This window comes from Cyprinodon tularosa, unplaced genomic scaffold, assembly GCF_016077235.1.
Source record: "Cyprinodon tularosa strain WSP-4 unplaced genomic scaffold, ASM1607723v1 ctg923, whole genome shotgun sequence".
NCBI lineage: Eukaryota > Metazoa > Chordata > Actinopteri > Cyprinodontiformes > Cyprinodontidae > Cyprinodon > Cyprinodon tularosa.
In genome coordinates this window covers 518,097-540,054 of record NW_024039700.1, presented here as the reverse complement: position 1 = coordinate 540,054, position 21,958 = coordinate 518,097, and the positions used below count along the sequence as shown (strand labels likewise).

The 21,958-nt window shown below is 38.7% G+C and overlaps 1 protein-coding gene across 1 annotated transcript; it reads right to left on the bottom strand.

The window, feature by feature from the left end:
* Window positions 1-1,119: 1,119 nt before the first annotated feature.
* On the bottom strand, window positions 1,120-17,790 carry adra1d (adrenoceptor alpha 1D). The gene is made up of 2 exons (XM_038274640.1): window positions 16,725-17,790; window positions 1,120-2,539 (listed from the first exon to the last, which is right to left on the bottom strand). The coding sequence occupies exons 1-2, from the start codon at window positions 17,731-17,733 to the stop codon at window positions 1,989-1,991; spliced, it is 1,560 nt and encodes a 519-aa protein (XP_038130568.1). The 5' UTR covers window positions 17,734-17,790; the 3' UTR covers window positions 1,120-1,988.
* Between the last annotated feature and the right edge of the window lie 4,168 nt (window positions 17,791-21,958).

Here is a 21,958-nt window from a genome sequence, read left to right as displayed (position 1 = left end):
AGGGCTTGGCGGAGGCAGAGCTTGGTTAAGAGCTTGCAGATTTCTGGTTTGGGTTTCCCTTCTAGATTCTTCAGAGTAATTGTCTTAGACAATTAAAAATGGAAGAGAAGGAACTGAAAGAACCATCATGGGAACAAAAAACCCTGCATGGGATGTACCAACAACATATGACCAAATCCTACCAATTACTAGAGAGAGAAGTACTGAAAAATAGCACAGAAGCACTGATCATGACAGCACAGGAGCAGGCCTTGAGCGCCAGAGCAATAGAGCCCCACATCTACCGTACCAAGCAAGATCTCAGGGAGGCCCGGGAAACAATCCAGTATCTCACAGCAGGGTGCAAGATACTGGAAGTACTGGAGTAATAAATGGAATACTTCACAAAGTGGCTGGTATAGTGTATAGAAACATTTGTTCAGAATACAAGCTGAAGACCCCAGGTCAGAATGGGAGCCCCTTCCAAAGGTACTGAAAAATGGCAGAGATAAGATCCTGTGGGACTTCCAGATACAAACAGATAAAATGATTGTGGCCAACAAATCATACATTGTGATCATTGAAAAGCAGTAGAGGACAGCCTTAGAAATCGAAGTTGCCATCCCAAAATTATGTCATCCTCGTAAAAAAAAACATGAGTAATTTAAAAAAATATAAAAGGCTCAGGAAAGAACTAGACAGACGCTGGTAGGTGAAGGCAATTGTAGTGCCCATGGTCAGCGAAGCACCCGGGGCAATAACCCCCACACTTGAGAAGTGGCTCCAATGGATACTAGGAGAAACACCCGAGATCTCAGTCCAGATGAGCATAGCCCGAGGAACATCTAAGATACTGTGAAGAACCCTCAAGCTCCTGTCCTCTACCAGAGGATCGGGAGCTCGAGGTTATAGAAGCTACCCATGCACCAGGATTTTGAGGTGGGAGTGAGAGAGTATGGTTTGATTTTCTTTTACATTTGACATGACCAAATTCATGCCTCATTCTTGTAAAAACAAAACATTAAAGAGCCCGTTTGTTTAGAACAAAATGGCAACCTCTGAAAAAAGTTCTAACTTCAGCTACATTCATCATGCATTTGCTAGTCATACACAGTGTGTATCAACAGGCAATTTAATTGATTATCATCAGCAATGATTTATTTTACAAAATACACAGCATAAATTTTAACTTTTCTACAAAGTCAATAAAAAGTATGATCTTTTTGAGAAAACATACAAATCAAAACCCTCTAAAGCAGTTAATTGAACAGTAAGTTCTTGTGTCAGCCATATAATAAAGCAGATTTTTTCTCAAGTGATTCTTCTCCCCTTTTATTTTGCTTTACATAACAAACATTACAATACAAAATGCAAAGAAGCACATTCATTTCACATTAGTGTTCACTTGGAAATTCATACTACAATTATATATATACATATGTATGCCAAGTTGTCATATACATGAAAGAAAATCTAAACTTTGCAAACAATCTTCTTCTTCTCTTTTAAAGCCTCCCTGTCTGAAAGCGAATGCAATTGTGTTTATTACACTTCAGAGTCTAAATTAAAAGTTGCACTTTGACTCATGTCTAGGTTTTTCAAAGCAGCATATTTTGTTCCTCCTTTTCTTTAAAAAGTCAACAGATTTCACAGTTTTATAACACACACCATTGGTTGCCTTATAATTGAACACAAGGAGGCTGTCAGAACTCTAATTTATCAAAATACATCAACAGACAAACATCCACGTTATGGAATAATGTGAATGTGTGTTAAAATGAAATAAAGTAAAGGAGTCTAAACTTTGGCTTTTTAATCACATCTTGTACATAAACACAACTTAAAAAGGTGTAAAGATTTTAGGTCCAGTGTGTGCTGGTTTCATTGTTCTAAGGGTTGATTCTCTTCCATTTCCTGGCCATAGAATCAAGCCCCAAACAGACTCTGTCTGCAGAAAGCTGGATCAGCATGGATCTTTGAAAATAGTTAAAGTTCCCCTCTGAGGCTCTCTAAATGTCAGTCTCTTTAAGGCCGTAACACTCTGCCAGATCATATAACTGAAAACTGCTCTGCTCACAGGAACTGTAAATTCCCATAGAGACTGTGTCCACTGTATCAGCCTGACTCAGGGCAGGTGGGGAACCTTTTCCTGTGCCCCCTTTGATTTTATTGGACAGATCAGTTACTTTTTCTTTAAACTGGAAGGAGGACTTTTGTAATGGTGAAAAAAGGCTAATTTTTTTTAAGCCTAGTGAGCAATGTTTCCTCTTGTGTATCAAGGACCTTCCACAGGATTCGTGCATAGGATAACCAGCAGTGTAGTCCCTTCTCTGCTCTCTAGTCATTCCCTTGATGGCTGTTCTCCATCTCTGGTCATAGAAGCGACGCAGAACCCTCCTCTTTTGATGACACTGGCATCTCAGAAGCCGAGTAAAAGCCCGCTGGAACTCTTTGCTGGAGCAAGGGTAGATCATCGGGTTAATGCAGCTGTTGAAGTATCCCAGCCAAAAGATAAACTTAAAAACAGTGTCGGATGGTTTCAATGCTGGGAAAAAGGAACCTGAAAAACAAAAGAAATCAAGAAAAGATTATTATTAATTATCACTATTTTCTTAAGTAGCGTCAAACCTACTGAGCTATTATCAATTTTCACAAATGTCACCGTATTTTAATTTCATTTTGGGGAAAGACCAACACATATTGCACAGTTTGTAATAGAATGGAAAACCACCCTTTACACCAATCCTAAATAAAATCCAATTAAACTAAAAAGGAGACCAGGTGATTGTTTCCAGAATGAAGGTCTGTCTGAGTTGGAATGGCTAAAGCCATCAAGGCTTTGATAATAATTCAATAGTGTCTTGAACCTAGGAGGCACAGAAAGCAAGAGAAGTGAGACACGAACAGATAAATAAACTTAACTATATGAGCAATAATACTCATAATGTGACTTGAAGCTTTTTTCTTAACAATGGTTGATCAGGCAGAGAATCGTAATCCAGCAGTTTCTTTTAAATTGCACTAGTGTGGGAGTATTGAAGACTGAACAACATGCCCAGATCTTCAGAGCAGAAAAGAGCCTCACTTATACACACACACACAAACAAACCAGAATGGAGACAACAAAAGCTACATCATATAATTGGTCTTCTTTTCAAGGAAAGAGAGGACATAAAGCAGAGTACACAGATTAGTCGACCGCGGTCCGGATCCGGACTCCCCTGCTTGCTAAACCGGATCCAACCGGATTTAAAACATGTTGTCCTACGGCACTGTCTAATTTCATTTGCGCTGCTTCTACCGTTTGTACGGTAAGGCCCTCCGGAGCATCCGGGACCATGCTACAAGTGATACAAATTAGCCAATGAGTTGTGTCAGTCAAGACTGTTGCTGCTAGCTACTTTTAGACACAGCAGGCAAACCTGTGGCAAGCAGGGCAATGGGAAAGAAGGAGAAGACGATGAGAAAAAGTGAAAGTAAGTGTGGACTGCTGGAAGAACTGCGGTGAACTGGTGACAGAAAAGTGAAATGGCATGTTCATGAGACATGCTCAAAGATGACCCAGCACATTTTGAGTATGTTTAACTCAACCTACTGCTGTGAAGCAGGAGTCTCCACCATGAACATAATCAAAATAAATATTGATGCAGGCTCAAAAATGAGCACCTTGATATGTGCTTTAGAATGGCTTTGTTGCCATTCAAACCCAGGTTTAAAGCCTTGCAGATCAGTCTAAATCCCACTTCTCAATAAGCCAAAAAAAAAAAAAAAAAAAAAAAAAAAAAAAACAGTTTTCACAGCCTTTGGAAATAATCTTTTAAACTATCTTTGGCAGGAATTGCAACCTCAGGTCCTCAGATTGGCCCATTCCTCTTTGGAATACATCTCAAGGTCCATAAAGTTGGATGTGAAACATCTCCACAAAGGGGTATTCCAGAGATGTTAAATCAGATTCAAATCTGGCCTGACCATTCTGGGACATTCATTGAGTGGTTCTGGCTCCTCCTTTGAGATTTTAGCTATGTACATAAAGTTGTTGACCTGCTGAAAAATGAATCATCATCCAAGAATGAGGTCAAGAGTGCTCTGGAGCATAGCAAATGCTGTAGTTATATTTCCCTCTATCCTGGTTAGTCAGGTAGTTCCTGCTGCTCAAAAACATTCCCAAAGCATTGTGCTGCCACTACTGTGCTTCAGTGAGGCAATGGCTCATTGGGACCTTCAAAGCTGCAAATTCTTTTCTTATTGTTCTTTAGATTTCTTCAGGAATCCTGTCTCTGAGATCTGCAGATAATTCCTTTGATGTCATGCTTGGTGTTGGTGCTCCGACAAACACTGTAACCTGTTGGACCTTATATAGACAGGGGTGAGCCTTTCCTAACCATGTCCACTCAACTGAATTTTCCACATTTAGACTCCTTTTAAGTGGTAGAAACATCCTAAGATTGTAATGAACTCAAAATGTTGGACCCAGAATTCGAGGCGAGATATGCAGTTGGAAAGTTCAAAGTGTTTATTTAAACAATGAGGAACGTGGGCTGCCCATCAGCTTTGGGGCGAATCTCTGCAGGGATATGAAATACAGGTACCACAATATGTCCTGCTGTAGTTCGAAAAAAGCCATGTAGAGGACAGGGGAAAAACTGATGAAGGCACTCTGGTTAGATGTTTCCAAAAAGTAATATTTTGGCTGGTACACATACTACATCTAAAAATCACCATCAATGCACAATATAAAAACACAAGGATATTGCAGTGACATGCTGAGGCAATTTTTCTCTTTAAGTGTAAAGTGAAGTTGTACAGATTTGATGAGATAATAGGCACTGGAAAAAAATACTCTCATTGACACATATGTCAAGAGCACCCACTAATTGTTATATGGCATAATAAAAGCAACACTGTGTAATTTTTAACCATTAGGGGTATTAGACTTGTTACTTTCAATTTTAGCGCCCCTAATATTCATTACCAGCACTGTACTGTTGCAGGATTTTAAACATTTCTCCCTCAGTGTTTAGGAATTTCATAGACCATTGTGAACAAGCAGACTGAGAGGTCATTCTTATAGATTAAATCCCACATCAGAGAAGCAAAAATATGTCTAATCAGGCATGTGTTTTGTTTTTTGTAGCCTAATTAAGACTCTAAGGCCTGTCATCTCTTGTGTTTAAGTGGAGACTGCCATAAAGCAGCACTCAGGGTCACATGACTCCTTCAGTAATGGATCTGTCCCTTTCACGATACATAGGCAAGTTTTCTAGAAGGGCAGCCTCCAGGGAGCTTCTATGCGCTGTGAACATTATGCTGTACACTGACCTGAAAAATCATTTAATATATCTCAAAATAAGCTAAAATTTGGGTTAAAAGTTACAGTTTTGCCTTGAAATATAGGCCTAAGTCAAAATCAAAAGTTGATGTTTTGTAGTCTTATTCACTTAAAATCCAACTGAAATGCATTAAAATCTTTGGTCATTGTGTGACAAATTGTGACAAATATGATCAAAGTGTATATTACTGCATAGCATTGTGACTAAAGTATAACAATTAGCTAACAATTTGTCTGTACAATATTTTTGGCAACCATCATCCTATTGTTATTTGAGGGGGTTGTGTGTAGCTGGATAATTTTCCTGATGTCCACAGGCAAAGTAATTTCAACTAAATATCTTATTACATTTTCAAATAAAATTGGCACCTTTTTTCATAGTGGTAAAAGGTTATTGTACTTACCGTATTTTCACGACCATAAGGCGCACCGGACTAAAAGGCGCACTCTCAGTTATGTGTGCCATTTCTGTATTTAACACACACATAAGGCGCACCGGACTATAGGGCGCGTTTTTTATATACAGATACATGTCCTCTACTACCTTTAAATACCTCTACTGCGTATTTAAAAATACAGCGGGGGCAAAACTGAGTATGACTGTGCTTTATTCATGTATTTATTACAAAGTATTAATCAAACCTGGGAGCTGGCCGTGAGTCAGACACATCGCAGATGACACAGCGCTGTGATCACTCCTAAATTAACTTAAAATCCTGAAACCTGCCGACGGAATATGTTCGCTTTTATTACCGGTATCCTGGTGCCTGCAGCTAAAATTATTTAGATGAAAAACACCTGCCAGCAGCCGCGGTGAACGAAAGGATTTCTCCTGTCGGTGCACCGCTGGTATGTGGGGGTCTGAGCGCCTCCGACAGAAATAGATAATCTGGATGAACTGACTGCAATTATTAAGTTTTCAGGTGGCCTTTCTCACTTAAAAACATATTAAAACTACTTTATTCCCACTGATCACAGCAAATATAGCTGCAGGATTTAGATTATTTAGATGAAAAAACACCTGCCAGCCACCGCGCTGAAGAGGAGGAGACGCGCCCGCTGCTGTTGAATTAAGTTTTCAGGTAGAAAAATAGAGCGGGAGCAAAACTGAGTATGACTGTGCTTTATTCATGTATTTATTACAAAGTATTAATCAAACCTGGCAGCTGGCCGTGAGACAGACACATCGCAGATGACACAGCGCTGTGGTCACTCCTAAATTAACTTAAAATCCTGAAACCTGCCGATGGAATTTGTTCGCTTTTATTACCGGTATCCTGGTGCCTGCAGCTAAAATTATTTAGATGAAAAACACCTGCCAGCAGCCGCGGTGAACGAAAGGATTTCTGCTGTCGGTGCACCGCTGGTATGTGGGGGTCTGAGCGCCTCCGACAGAAATAGATAATCTGGATGAACTGACTGCAATTAAGTTTTCAGGTGGCCTTTCTCACTTAAAAACATATTAAAACTACTTTATTCCCACTGATCACAGCAAATATAGCTGCAAGATTTAGATTATTTAGATGAAAAAACACCTGCCAGCCACCGCGGTGAAGAGGAGGAGACCCGCCCAGATGCTGCTGTTGAATTAAGTTTTCAGGTAGAAAAATAGAGCGGGAGCAAAACTGAGTATGATTGTGCTTTATTCATGTATTTATTACAAAGTATTAATCAAACCCATCAAAGTCATCATCCTCTGTTATCCTCAGCATTCCTCTGAATTAAACAGCTGCGCTAAATCAGACATGCCAGTTTCCCCTTCTTCGCTGTCAGAGTCACTTTCCGTGCAGCGCAGCTCCTCAGAAATAATGCCGGCTTTTGCAAAAGCTTGAACAACAGAGCCAGCAGACACAGTACATCTACAATCCATCCGCAAACGGTGGCGTAACTTGCCCGGCGCTGCCTTCCATTTATCCTGAAACTGTGGTCTCCGTCTGTCATCCATCGCTCCCACGCCGCTCGCAGCCTTACTGTGAACGGCCGCTTCACACCGATGTCGAGCGGTGGAAGTTCCTTTGTCAGACCCCCGGGATAACGGCGAGCACAGCGTTCATTTGATTCACCTTTTTTTCACATCGGCTGTGAGATGGGCACGCAGCGATGGTGATGCGTGGAAAAAACCACCTAGTCTTCTCACATACACCTGTCTCAGCCACGCATCCACCCAGCCTTTTCATTTGCGTTAATATCATATGTCATCAGAGCGCTGTCTGTCTCGCTGTCAGCTCCCAGATCAGCTTCTCTGATTGGTTGATGCGGCGCGTCCAGCAGCAAAACTTCAATTTTTCCATCTGAGCAGCAGCAGCGCGTTGGCGGTGCATCAGATGCTTAAACGATCCCGACGTGCTGCACCAAAACGCGCTGCAGGACCTTTTGCTGCACCTATATGCGCGTCAACCATTGACTTTGCATGTAAACTCGCTGCTTCTGCTGCACCTGCTGGGTCCGGTTCACACCGATGTTGAGCGGTTGAACAGCGAGCACAGCGTTAATTTGTTTCCCCATGTTTTTCACATCAGCTGTGAGATGGGCACGCATGGAGTTACAGATTAATGGTGATGAGTGGGAAAAAAACAGCTGGTCTCCTTACATTCAGCCACTCTTTCATCATCTCCTCAATGAGGAGGTCTCAAAAGTCGCAGTAACAACACACATAGGGCGCACCGCACCAAAGGGCGCACCGCACATTTTGAGGAAAAAAAAAGATGTTTAAGTGCGCCTTATAGTCATGAAAATACGGTAGTTATTGTGCTGTAAAGCAAAATGTATTACATTTTACACATTGAACATTTAAAAATACAATAAATTAGTTTTTTTTTTTTTTGTGTCTGTTTTTATAAAATGCTGAATTTCCTTTAATATTGTTGTTTCCTGTTGTATAGTATCCATTAATCTGTCCTACCAGTCTTCAAATCCAGGCTTTACATGTAACACAGATTTAAGCAGTGTCACAGAAGCTGGTGAGCTGAGAGCTAATGTCATGCCGAGAACTTCAATTTTCTTATGTGGCAATGTCTTCCATATAATTTTCTCATGCTGATTTGATCTAATCTCTTGTCAGCACACTGTGTACTAACAAATGCAAACAGAATGAAAACGTCTTCTACTGAACCATAAAGCAGAGCATAGTTTTAATAAGGATGTTTTTTTAAAGGTTTATGTTTTTTCTTTAAAAGGTTTATGCCATCTTATTTTCAACTTTAATAAAACACTCATTCAGTTTTGCCTTTTAGTATTGATACAAATGAAGGCATTGAGGGATGTCCTACTCTGACACTTCTTAGTGAAATGATGTCACCTTTGTGGCAGATAGCACATGATTCACTGCTCTGACGCAAGGCTAAACACCATGACAACAGGTAACTCATTTTTTCCCCATTTTGCTTGTTTACTGCCTTTCACCTTGTTTAGGTTTTTGATGCCTGGAAGGCAACTTTTCAAATCTAAACACAGCTTTTTTAATAGACTTACTGGCTTATCTTTTCTAGAAAAAACAAGCACAACCTGAGCACTTTTGATTACATGCAGAATCAAACCCCAGAGTCAAAAGACCTGTCGAAATTCTCAGGCAAGTGTTTGTGACAGTTCTTTTATATGAGTGCAGTCCTGAAAAGACCTCTGTTGCAAAGCTCAGGGAGTTATCGCTTTCAAATTTAAGGTTTGAGGCAAATGTCATATTTTAGAGTTAACCTTTGAAAACTAGGGCTCCAGGGGCCACCAGGTTCTTTGATCAAGTTCAGTGAATATATGCCAAATATCTTTGCTTTACTGAATAACCATACATATTGAAAAAAAGTCCTACTTAATTCTGCCCCTGCAGTTTATAGTGAAAACAGTAACACACAGTGTAATTAAAATATGTGGCTCCTGTGCAGGTCTCTGTAATTCCAATAGATTCTATCCTTATTTCTATAGCTATTTGGACATGTTTTAGTTAAGAGCCATGGTTTCTACATGCATTAGTTCACTTGTGTCATTTTCAGGTGATCAATAATGAGAAATACCAGCAAAGTTATGATTTTTGGAGATTAAACATAAAAAAATACATCCAATTAAACCATATACTTAAAAAAATAAATATCATATTTTCATTCAGCCAAGGGTCGGTTGCCTGCAGCTGTAGAACCCTGAAAGGATTTTCAACTTTTTAAGACCAATGTCTTAGGAAAGTGGAGATAAAATAATACATTGTGGTTATGTTAATTTGTCAGTTTTATTTGCACTTTTTCCTAAGATAAAAAAAGATTGTTTTTTCTGCTTCAAATTTAAAATCTGAAATAAATAAATAAGAATGAGACATTTTTGACTTTAGTTGGTTATTCTAAATAAAAGTACTACCGGTATATTGTGTTTTTTGTGTTATGTAACATTTAATGCTTTCGACTTGCTCCTTATTGAGATCATCTTAGGGCACTAATGGCTCTAAAGGTTTTTAAAAATAACACTGAAGCTATACATCAACTTTATGGATTAATACGTTAATTGGACATGGTTTAGACCTTGTTTAAACAGCCTGGTCTTGTAATACTCCAGACTTTGTATCAAAATCTGATAAGGATATCTAAAAAAAACTCACAACTTGGAAAAATACCAGAAGACATATACCAATACTCAGTTTAGATTAAGTGTGAATAATTAATGTAATTCTTATTTTTAGATGTTATACTGCAGTTATAATAAACCATCGGAAAGAGAGTATATTTTAAATTATGATACAGTGAAGAAATTTTTATTTGAACACTACTATTTTGCAGGTTCTCGTACTTAAAAATCAAGGAGGGGTCACAAATTGTTATAGTGGGGTGCATGTCCAATGTGAGACATAATCTAAAATAAAATACAGAAATCAGTATATGATTTTTTAAATATTTATTTGTATAACACAGCTTCAAACAAATATTTGAACACCTGAGAAAATCAATGTTAAAAGTTGGTACAGTAGACTTTGCTTGCTATTACAGAGACCAAACGTTTCCTGCAGTTTTTCACAAGGTTTCCAGACACTGAAGGATTAATTTTAGCCCACTCTTCCACACAGATCTTCTCTTGATCAGTCAAGTTTCTGGGCTGTCACTGGGAAACACAGAATTTTAGCTCCCCCCAAAGGTTCCCTTATGACCTTAGGTCTGGAGACCTGCTGGGCCACAACAGAAACTTGATGCCCTGTGCCCTTCAGAGCCAGTCCTCGGTTAGCTGTGTTTCCTGTTGATTTCATGTTGGAAGTCAAGTCAATGCTCTAACTAAGGGAAGGAGTAATCCGTAACACAGCGTAGTCACCCTGTCCCAAATGCAGAAAAAAAGAAAAAAAAAGAAAAAAAGAAAAAGCATGATGCTACCACCCCAATGCTTCACAGTACAGATGGTGCTCTTGGGATGGTACTTGTCATTCTTCTTCCTCGAAACACGGTTGGTGGAAATATGACCAAATATTATGACTCTTCTGGATCATACAATTGGTCACTGGCAAACTTAAGACGGGCCTTGGCATGTGCTGGTTTAAGCAGGGGAACCTTTCCGTGCCATGCATGATTTTAAACCATGACGTCTTAGTGTATTACCAACAGTAACCTTGGAAATGGTTGTCCCAGCTCTTTTCAGGTCTTTGGCCCGCTTCTCCCATGTAGTTCTGGGCTGATTTCTCACCTTTCCTAGGATTATTGAGACCTCATGAGGTGAGATCTTGCATGAAACCCTAGTGCAAACTCTTTTTCTAGGTTATGTCTCTCACAGTGCACATGCACCTATGACAATTTCAGACCCCTCCATAATTTTGAAACTGGAGAACTTGCAAAATAGTAGTGTGTTTAAATACTTCTTTTCCCCACTGTATATATAATAACTGAGATTACAGCCATAAATATGATGCCATATTTACATATTTTAACACTACAGGAAGGATGGCAACAACATGTATTTCAGTCTGAGGTATCATTGAAATGATACAGGCAGTGCACTGACAACAAAACTAGCTTCACACTGATGCAGTGGCAGCATGAGTTTAACTGCTGCCACTAACAGATATGATGCAGCGCTTGAAGAATGTCAAAGGGGCTAAAGAAAGATGAATTTGATTTGCTTAAATCATTCATGTTATTTCTGTTACTAAAATGATTTTGACATTGACCCAACACTTAAAATGTTTGTGCTTAACAATCTACAAACAGTAAGTTAGTATATAATCTCATTTTTTTCCTGACATCTAAACATAAACATTTCAATCTGAAAAACTCACACAGAGAGAAAAGATAATTAGAAGAATTTATTGATAAGAAAGTATAGTCTTTGGCGCTCAGACCTCGGCAGGAACATTCATGCTGAATTATGCTTAACATGCATGAGTACATGAATGTGAATAGGGATGTTCCCCCCGGCCTGAAACTGGTGGTGGTTTGATCCGAGCTGGTTGACAAGGTGATCTGCTGGGCAGAATTGTGGGACTAGAAGACTGAGGGAGCTGACGCCGGGGCTTCACTCAGACTCGGGATATAGAGGTCCTGCTCGGTGATGCAGGTACCGTGAACTGTCCATGATGAGCAAGCATGAAGCGACAGTGGAGAGGAAAAACTCCCCTTTGGGAAGAAACCTCTGGCAGAACCGGGCTCAACATGGTGGTCTTCTGCCGGACCAATGCGATGAGACGAGGGATGGTGACAACTGGGATTAATACTCTCTGATGAGGTTGAGGTGAAGTCGTGTCATGGAGGACGATTCAGCTGCGATGGCGGAGAAGGGGATGGAGGTGGGTGAATGTCGTCTGAATCGAAATCCGACATTGCGATTGCAGGATAGCGGGCTGGGATGAGGATTTGAAAGTTTATAAAGTGGAAGCAGGACGCTGATTGGGCTTCGTGGTGGAGTAGTTCGAAGCTGATTGGCTCGCTTCAGAGACGGATCAGCTTCTGATTGATAGAGGTAAGTCAGAGTTTCTTCAATTGAACTTCCGCTAGAGCTTCATTTAAACAACTGGTGCATTTGCAGCAGAGTAATTTAATAAACATGGATAGTAATCCTACGTTATCTAGAAAAACAATTTTCAGAAAACAAAGGCAGCATATTTGTCTTCAATAATAGAGGAACCACCTATTTCTTAGCAATAATGGGTTTATGAGATTATATCAAAAATAAGATCCTTTGATAGAATACTTTTAACTGACCTTACTCAGTTGTTCCTGTAAAATACCTTAGAACACCTGGTATGTGGAATTGCACTATATAAATAAAATTTATTGAAGAAAATTTATTTTTTAAGAATTAGTTTTAGCACTCTAAATTTTAGAATTATGCGACAACTGTCATATGATGGTCATTTGTCACTGAATTTACCTCAAACCACAGTGGTGGTTTTTAAAACACTACTTGTGTTGTAAAAACTTCTGTTGATGGATCTGTGGTTGTTTTGTGGTCCAAGTTAAATATGGTTTGAGTTATGCCAAGTCATTCAAGATGCAGACTGAATAATTGAACATGTTTTTCATTTCATTTTCATTTTTTTTTTCTTGGTTGGGTACATCTTCATATGGATGGATTTTTAATAAAAAAATTTTCCAGCATAGATATCCTAAACACAACAATGGTAAAAACAGGGCATTCACTGTACATTTACAGTAACTGCGGTAGAGCTTAAAATCCTTACAAGCTGACTATAAAAGCTGAGCAGTTCAGATGGAAAATTTCAAACCGTCTACACTATTTGTTTTACAGGTTTTTCTTATGCAATATTTCTTTAATAAAGTTGCTATACTACTTGTTTTTAACAAATCACAAAATATTCAACAATTCACTGAGATAATACATAGAATGCAATAAGAAGCATAATCTCTTAAACATTAAAGGAAGTTAGATCTGAAAAACACACTTGCTTTTGCTTCTTTCTTTTTTTTGGCAACTTGTAGTTTAACTACAGTAGTATCAGAGCAAAACTGCATGATTTAAAAGATGAGACAGACCCTTTCGTCTCTGTTTGCATCATCACAGAAAGAGGACCGAGTTGGCCCGGCCTGCTAAATTTACACCTCTGGCTTTCTGTAAAAGGTTACTCATTAATGATTATCCCCTCAATCGACCCACATCAATGCGTCTGACTGAGTATGTGCAAGGAAGACACTCCATAATCATCAATCAGTCATTTAGCAGTCAGGCCACAGAGACAGATAAGATGGTACGCCATTAATCCCTGTGGGGATGTTATGTTTTTATAAATAAATCCTCAGAGGAAGTCGGCGTTAAGTCTTGTACTGAACAGCGTCTGTAGCAAAAGGTCTGCTGGACAGTTGGTTTCAATCAAGCTTGAATCCATATAAGCTCTAATGAGAGTTTTATGTTTTACGAACTAACTTCAAAAATATACCCCTGACACTCCTATTCATGATTAATAATACAGATTAGAAGCTTATACCACTTATTGGGACTCAGTTATCTCCCCAAAGATACAGAATTAAACACAATTCTCTAAAGTAAATGATTAGATCCATATTTGAGCTAATTTCGGCTTTCTGTTTTTCATACAAATCTGGTGTTTTATAATTTACATGAAGTCGGAGATAGAAATGAGCTTCACAAATGGTTTAATCGTTTGAGATGTGCAATCAAATACTAGAGTTTGGTTGCTGTGGGAATTGTAATGAGGCTCATTCATTTGTTTACCTGTCAAAAAGAAAAAGAAACCAAAATAAAAGGAAAACTTCATAGTTCAACAGTTATACTAATTTTGGGTCATGTCTAAGGCATAATTTCATCATTTCTGCTGTCTGCATCTGCCATCTCTGTAGTGGTAAAAAAGTATTGCTTTATCCATATTAGGAAATTTGCAACAAGTAACAAAAGCACCAGAGCGCAATGCAATACATGCACCACACAAAACATAAACGGATCAATTCTTTCTTTTTTCTTTGAATCTTTCCTTCTATCTTTATATTTCTGAAATCAACATTAAATTAGCTGTATACATATAATATATGGATACATTCTAAAATGAAGAAAAAAAGAAACTGATCTGCCTCATTCGCTGACAGGTTTTGTTATCTATAGGATAAACAAGTAATAAAGACACAAACAGAAAAAATGGTTTCCAGTCTTAAAAGTGTGGCATGGAGCCTTTAAAACTGCTTTTGTGGCTTTTGGAATAAATTAAATTTGCTATGAACTAAATGTAAATATTTAAAGTGTAATTTCTGAATGTTGTTACCTTCATTTTTTTTACAAATACCCCAAAGCATTTTTATCTTTAGATATTAGTTAGGGTTTATAAATTGAGTTTAGGAGACAGAAGCCTAATTCAATCAAAATTAAAAAAACATCCAGAGAGGAAATAGCCAATGTACTAAATTTGCACTTCCTTATATTGTCAATACATGTGTCTGTAAATCAAACACAACAAAAGTTTGACAAATAAAAGGTTTAAGTCATATGATTTGTTTAAAGAAGATAAGTCCTAAAATAAATCAAAGTTAAAACAATATTTGTTACATTTTATCTGACATATATTTTTCAAGAATTAAAGTAGTAAATATGTTAGTAGAATGCACCCTCCCCCCAAAAAAGTACACAATATCAAGAGTTTTCCATTACCTTTCCCTTTTCTTTACATGTATGAAACTAAATCCTCTATAAATATTAAATGCTTCGAAGCCCTCTGGAATTCGAAGCATTTGCTTTCATTTCAGAATGATGCCAGTTTTTTGGCTGCTCTTTCAGGCGAATCATATTAGCTGTTGTAAAACTTTTACAGACTCAGTCAGAATAATAATGGGAAACCATCACAGTATATTGATTATAAGGCTGCTCTAGTTAGACTTCTCTTAAATGGTTGAACAGTCAACAATGTCTTTTTTTCTGGGGGGGTGGGGGTTCACTGATCACTGATCTGCTAGAAATATTCACAATAAAAGTAAGTCCCTGGATTTTGTCCTTCAGAATATCAAACTTTTTAAATGACTGTCAATCTTTTTGTTCCTCCTAATAATTGTAAATGCCATAGTAAAACTAGGTATTGTAAAAAAAAAGTTCCAAAATAATTTTATTTCAACACTCTTGTACAACACTTTGTTGTACAAGAGGTCTAATTTCTCAAACTGGTTAATTTAAATCGTCTTAATAATTAATAAAGGTGCTGCACTTTCAGCCAAATCTGCAAACTGGTGGACCTGCATAGACATAGCAAACGCTTAATCACTCTGAATGTGGTAAATGTATTAATTATTAAAAAAGGATTTCCATTAATAGCTTTCATCTTTAAAGTACAATGCACAAGTTCTAATTTCACAAGGAATCCAATTTAGATGATGGTGACAGACCACCATAAAAAAACTCATGGTGGTGGATATGAAGAAAATTGCTCCATGGTTTTAGAATGTGTTTACAGCAAAATATAAAAAAGTATTATAGCTGCTTGTATTTACCTCCCTTTAATTGTATACTCATAAATATAAGCCGATGAAAAAGGGTCATACATGGATAAAAAACTATTTGTAATTTACCCGTATCATAAAATGTGTTGTTCTGTAAATGCCTATAGGTCTATTAGAGAACATTAGCAAACAAACAGGCTTGTGCAGACCCAGGGACACAGCTGACAGATCAGGAATAAATGTGTACATAAGTTTAAAGCAGAATTAGGTTATTAATAAAAATCCAAAGATATGAACATCCTCTATAAAAATATTTAATCCATCATCTGAAAATGCAAACGATACACCCTAACCGTAAACCTACCAAGACATAGCCATTAACTTAACATCGCAGGAAGGAGAGCATTAATGAAAGCATATTGCTGTGAAAATACCATCGCTAAGTTGATGCGTGATGGTGGCATCATACTGTTGAAGTGCCTTTTACAAGGTCGGGAGACGTAGATGCACTAAACTAAGAACTGCTAGAAGCAGCAAAAGGTTTGAGACTGGAGAGGATTCACCTTTGAGGAGGAAATCAGCATTAAATATATATTCCGAACAGCAATGAAATAAATTGGAATAAAGCATGTGTTTCAATTGTGATTTCAACAGCAAAACATAAATCAAATTTGACCAAAAAATCATGATGGCAGACACTTCCACACTATCCAATCAAACTGAGCTCCAGGTATTTTGCAAGGAAGAATTACTAAACACTTCCTTCAATGTGGGGGCAGAGTTGGTTTGACAGACCCCAATATCTCAGATGTAATTTATGCAATAAAGTGTTTCTGCAGAGTAGTTAATAAAATGGAGAGCAGAAGATCAATGCATGACACATTTAATTTTGATTTGGTTACTTTAACACAATTTCACTAAAGTTAGTTGGGCCTTCAATTGCAGATTCAGGATTATGAGTACCTCAAAGTGCTAAATATTATGAATCAATGTTAGTAAGAATATTTTAAAGGTATTTAGTGCATTGTGAATAGTTTGAAAAATAAGGAAAAAATAACACTTTAACATACCTAACGGTAGAAAGAAGAAAAAAGGCAACCAGCAGAGGATAAACATCCCAACCACGATAGCAAGAGTTTTGGCAGCTTTTTTCTCCCGGGAGAACTTCATGAGTCGCACAGAGAGGGAACTTCTGAACGGGTGATTCTTGCTGCTCTTGGAGCTGGTGGAGCGCGCGTCCTCCAGCACGCTGCGGCAGTGAATCCGCAGCACAACTTCCGCGGACTTGTTTCTCTCCCGTTTGACCCCCGCTTCCAAGCTTTTGGTGGTCCTGCGGGCCACTACGTACACCCTAAAATACATAACCAGTATGACCAGGAGCGGGAGGTAAAAGGAGAAGAGCGAAGAAAAGAGCGCGTAGCCCGGCTCCTCTGTGATCCCGCACACAGACTCATGCTCCGGTGGAGGTTCCTTCCATCCAAGGAGCGGTCCCACGGAGATCACCGTGGAAGAAACCCACACAAGCGCAAGGATGGCCACTGCCCTTCGCTCTGTCATAATGCTCGGGTATTTTAAGCAGTATTTCACCCCGATGTACCGGTCTATGGAGATGATGCACAGGCTTAGGATGGATGCGGTGCAGCAGAGTACGTCCACAGCTGCCCAGATGTTGCAAAAGACCCGGCCGAACACCCAGCATCCCAGCACCTCTAAGGATGCAGAGAAAGGCAGCACGATGATGCTCAGCAGAAGGTCTGCCATTGCCAAGTTCACGATGAAGAAGTTTGTGGTGTTCTGCAGGTGTTTGTTGCACACTACGGACAGGATGACCAAAATATTCCCAACGATGGCCACCAGAATGAAAACGGCGAGGAAGATCCCGGTGCCGACGACCTGCGGGTCCATGGTGAAGTTACCGCATTTTGTGATGTTGTCATCTGGAAAGATGCGCTCCAGAGCGGATGTGTTAAACGCGTCCAAATGCAGCCCATAGTTACTTTCATTCCTCAAGTTAGAGTCACTCATGATTCGCCATAAAGAGAAGTTTAGTGTTAGTTTTTTAAAGCAAACATTATTCATACGACATGCTGTCTGTGAAGCAGCAGCACCAAGCTGTGAACATCAGAACCAAATTTGTCAAAAAGAATGGCTTATAAAGCAGCATACTTTAAAAAAATCCTATTAAAGTTCTCCCTGGGTTGTATGCAGAAAAGAGAAACTTGGGAGTGATCTGAGGTCCATTTCAGCTTTCTTCATTCAAGCGATGACTGGTGACATCCTGTGTTATCAACTCTGAGTGAGAGCTGGTAAAGCAGGTCTGAACCTCCAGCTCCACCCACACCCTCATGTTAAAGCTGCCTGTGCTGTCTCCACAAGAGAGCGCAGATTTATACGTGCTTGCACCTTCATCATGTTTTGCATTTTCTCAGTAGGTTACCTTCACTGTAAAAAAATGACTCTAGTTGTCAAATGTCAGCATTTAAAATCATTTTAACCCTGATTGTTTTTTGTGTGTTTCTGTGTGTGTGGGTAACTTAAAATAATCCATTGGATATTTTTGGGGTTTTGGGTTTTTTCAGTTCGTATAAGTTGTTGAAAATAGTATCAAAGAAATGTTCTGTTTTGTCAAGCAGGTTTATGTCTTATATGCTCCAGAGAGGGAGTATCTGGGTCAAGAGTGAGACATTTTGCAACATCTTTCATCATTGAGACACAAAATGCACAGAAAACCTTATTGTTTTAATCATGACCTACATCCAAACTCATACAACGTTATATGTATACACACTCATTTTATAAGTCATCATTTTGATATGTATTTTCTGGTTTCTTTCAGTTTGTTTTGAGTTTTTTGTTTTCATTTCATATTTTGTTTTCATCCACTTTCTATTACTATAAGTGGACGATTTCATCAGAAACCAGTGATGATAAACAAACTGATGAAAGAAAATAAAGGGAGGGCTAATTTATTTGTATAGCACAATTCGGTACTAATACAATTCAAAATGCTCCACATAAGTTAAACAATAACATATAAGGAAAATAAAAGCTAAAATAAAAGCATGGAAAAAAGGTAATAAAGCAAATAAAACAGTTGGACCACAAACTTAAACTAATAACACCTCAGTTAACAGATAACATTAACAGTCAAAGGCAGTTCTAACCAATGGGTTTTTCACTTTTACTTAAAAGAACTCAGGTTTTCAGCACTTTAACAGTCTTCTGGGAGTTTATTATAAGTGGAGTATAGGGACTAAATGCTGCTTCTCCATGTTTGGTTCTAGTTCTGGGTGTGCAGAGTAGGCTGGAACTAAAAGACCTGAGTTCTCTGGGAGGTTGATACGCTGACATCAAATCTGTTATGTATTGAGGTGCTGATTCGTTCAGTGTTTTATAGACTAACAGAATGATTTTAAAGTGTATTCTCTTAGCTCTAACAAGGCCTTTAGAAGGACTTTAGAACTGGGCTAATGCGCTCTACTTTCTTAGATCTAGTGAGTAACCCTAAAAAATTTACATGAAAAATTTAAAATCAAAGCAATTGTGTTTGGTTTAGATAAGACATTTTAATTTAGCTTTACTTGTGTCATGGCAAAGATGAATAAAAAAACAGCCTGTCTACTTCTATGCAAGAAACTAATTCCACAGCTATCTTGTGTGGCAGTTTAAAAATGAGCAAATTTTTATTTTACTAGAAAAGTATTTGTAGATAAAAAACAAAAAATAAATAGAAAAAAAGTTTGGGTTTAGTGAGTGTCAAAATTTGGAACAGGGCCACTTTGCTTCAGGTTGTTATGACTGTGTTTGTTTAAATAAGAAAAGAAGACAAAACAAGTTTTATATTTAAAATAATAATTTCCTGACAATGAAATGAATGTAGTTTAAGCGATTACATAGTCAAAATTTAGATATTTCAAAATATATTCATATTTTTTAGAAGTGCAAGATAAATATTTAATCTCTAATAAAGCTGTTTATTTTTTTCGTCAGATTGGTGACGTATTAACTCCCTAGGACGAAAAAAATATTTGCCCATTGACTTGTCGTTAAAAGTTGTACATGCGCAGTAGCTTCTGAAATACAAAGGTATAGGAGAGCTCAGGCCACATCAAAGCTGCACGCTGAGGTGGCAGGAACTGTTGTCACAGTTGTAGTACAGGTGATTGACAGGCCGAGTCGCAGAAGGGAAGCAAACTTACTAAGAGAAGCTGGAGTTAAAACCGTTCGGACATGATCAGCCGAACATCAAAATAAATCAGCAGTCCAAAGACGGATGGAGATAGTACACTCTGGGCCGGATCTATCAAAGGTTTGCGTGTATAAAAACGTGAGCTATTTCACTGCGCACGCTAAAAAATGTACAAACTGATCTATCAACAGCGTGCTAAAAGGATTTGGTCTTTAAAGCGTGCTAAATAGCTTCTCGAATCCATTTAGTACTTTTTCTGCAATGAATATGCAATATGGGGCGTTTACACGCAAAAGTGCGTCTTGTGGGAGGAGAACATGTAAATATATTAATTTAGCACTCGCAAAGTGATTTATTAAACCCGAAAGCAATTTTGCTAACGGTATCTGACTCTATATTTAACACGTTTCAAAAGAAGGTGCATATGGCCTGTATGCGTAATTGCGCACACATGGCAGCGGTTATTGTCGCAAGAAGGAGACATCGTAATGAAGCAAGGGGACGCAGAGAACGCATTTTTTCACTCCGTGTGAATATTTTTGCAATAAAGGAAGAAAGGATCATCAAAACATATCTTTTATCCAGCATTGCCATTTTGGAGCTGTTGGGGGAACTCCGAATGGATTTAGAGCCAGCCACAAGGAGGACCCACGCAATACCAGATATCACAAAACTCCTTGCAACATTGCACTTTTTTGCATCTGGGTCATTCCAGCGTACGGTTGCAGCGAGACCTGGGATCTCCCAATCTTGTTTTTTCAGAAGTGCTGTCCGACGGGGTCGGGGTTCTCCCCCTGCGCCTGTGGCCTTTTTCTACAGGCCAATACAAAGCACCTGTTTTTTTTTTTTTTTACTGCAGTGAAATTCAGCCACATACCAGCTTAGGTTTGTACAAACTACAAACTACTTTGCCGCAAACCACAAAACACGCAAAACCATCATTTAAATAGGGCGTCTCCAACAGTTTTGCACCTGCCACCAGTTACGCAATCACTCTTGTTAAATCACCCGCAAACCATGGTTCAGCCCCTCGCGCAAAATTCCAGTTTGCGAGCGCAAATTACTGCACGCAAAATTGGATCTTGATAAATCCGGCCCTCTGTCTTTTTCCAGGACCTGCTTTAGCTACAATGCTTGGCTAACTGCAAGCATCGAGGCTAACTCTTTATTCTGCTTTTCCTGCTTCGTTTTTCAAACGTCAGGATCTGACTCAGAATGGATAAAGACAAGTAGGACTGATTTAAAGGCCTTTTTGGTAAAGGCAAAGAAGAATGAACAATCTGGGATTATACATGGGAAATAATATCATCTACTTTATCTAGGTGTGCCTAGCTGCTCTTAAAACAAACACATTCTGAGAAAGTAAATAGTTTTTATATAGGACAAAAATATAAAGTTGACTCATAGCTTCTCCATTATTAAACTGTTACTTATTTTTTTTAGGTTTATGATATCATATTGTCATGGTCTTGGAACTGATGGTTGGCAGTTTCACTTACTCCTGCTCACCTGCCTAATTGGCTTAGGGGCCGATTATTGCATATCGTTTCCACCTGGTTCCTTCTGCTATTTATGCTGTTTGTGGGCCTGCCATCAGCACCAAATTATTATTCAAGCTATTTTGTAAGAGTAATTCTAGCATTTAAGTTAATGTTCTGTGATTCTGACCTGTTCTCTACCTCTGTATATTTGAGTTTTTTTCTTGCTCTTGTCTGCTTGTCAGTTTTGTTTTTGGACTTATTTCCTGGATTCTGCTGGTTACCAAACTTGGACTTTGTTACTGACCTAGGCTTGGATTCTCCTTTGGTACCTCTTTGATTCTCTGATCTTCATGTCTGTCAACCTGCTTTGGATACGGCGTCTGCTTCCCTCACAGACACTGTTGCCTCCACAGCGTCGGCTGGTGCCAGCTCATCATCATTTCTGGAAGTCACTACGGCAAGTGGTGGACAATCTCCCTCCTGGATTCCACCCCTTCCACTGGGATCAGATTGGACTTATAGCCAGGTCAGCGACTTTTTGCCCTTAGTTGTGATCAGCCCGACATTCTAGTCACTGACCTGAGTTTTTTGGTACTGTATACGTCTATTTTGAATTTATAGCCCCCCCTGGGGA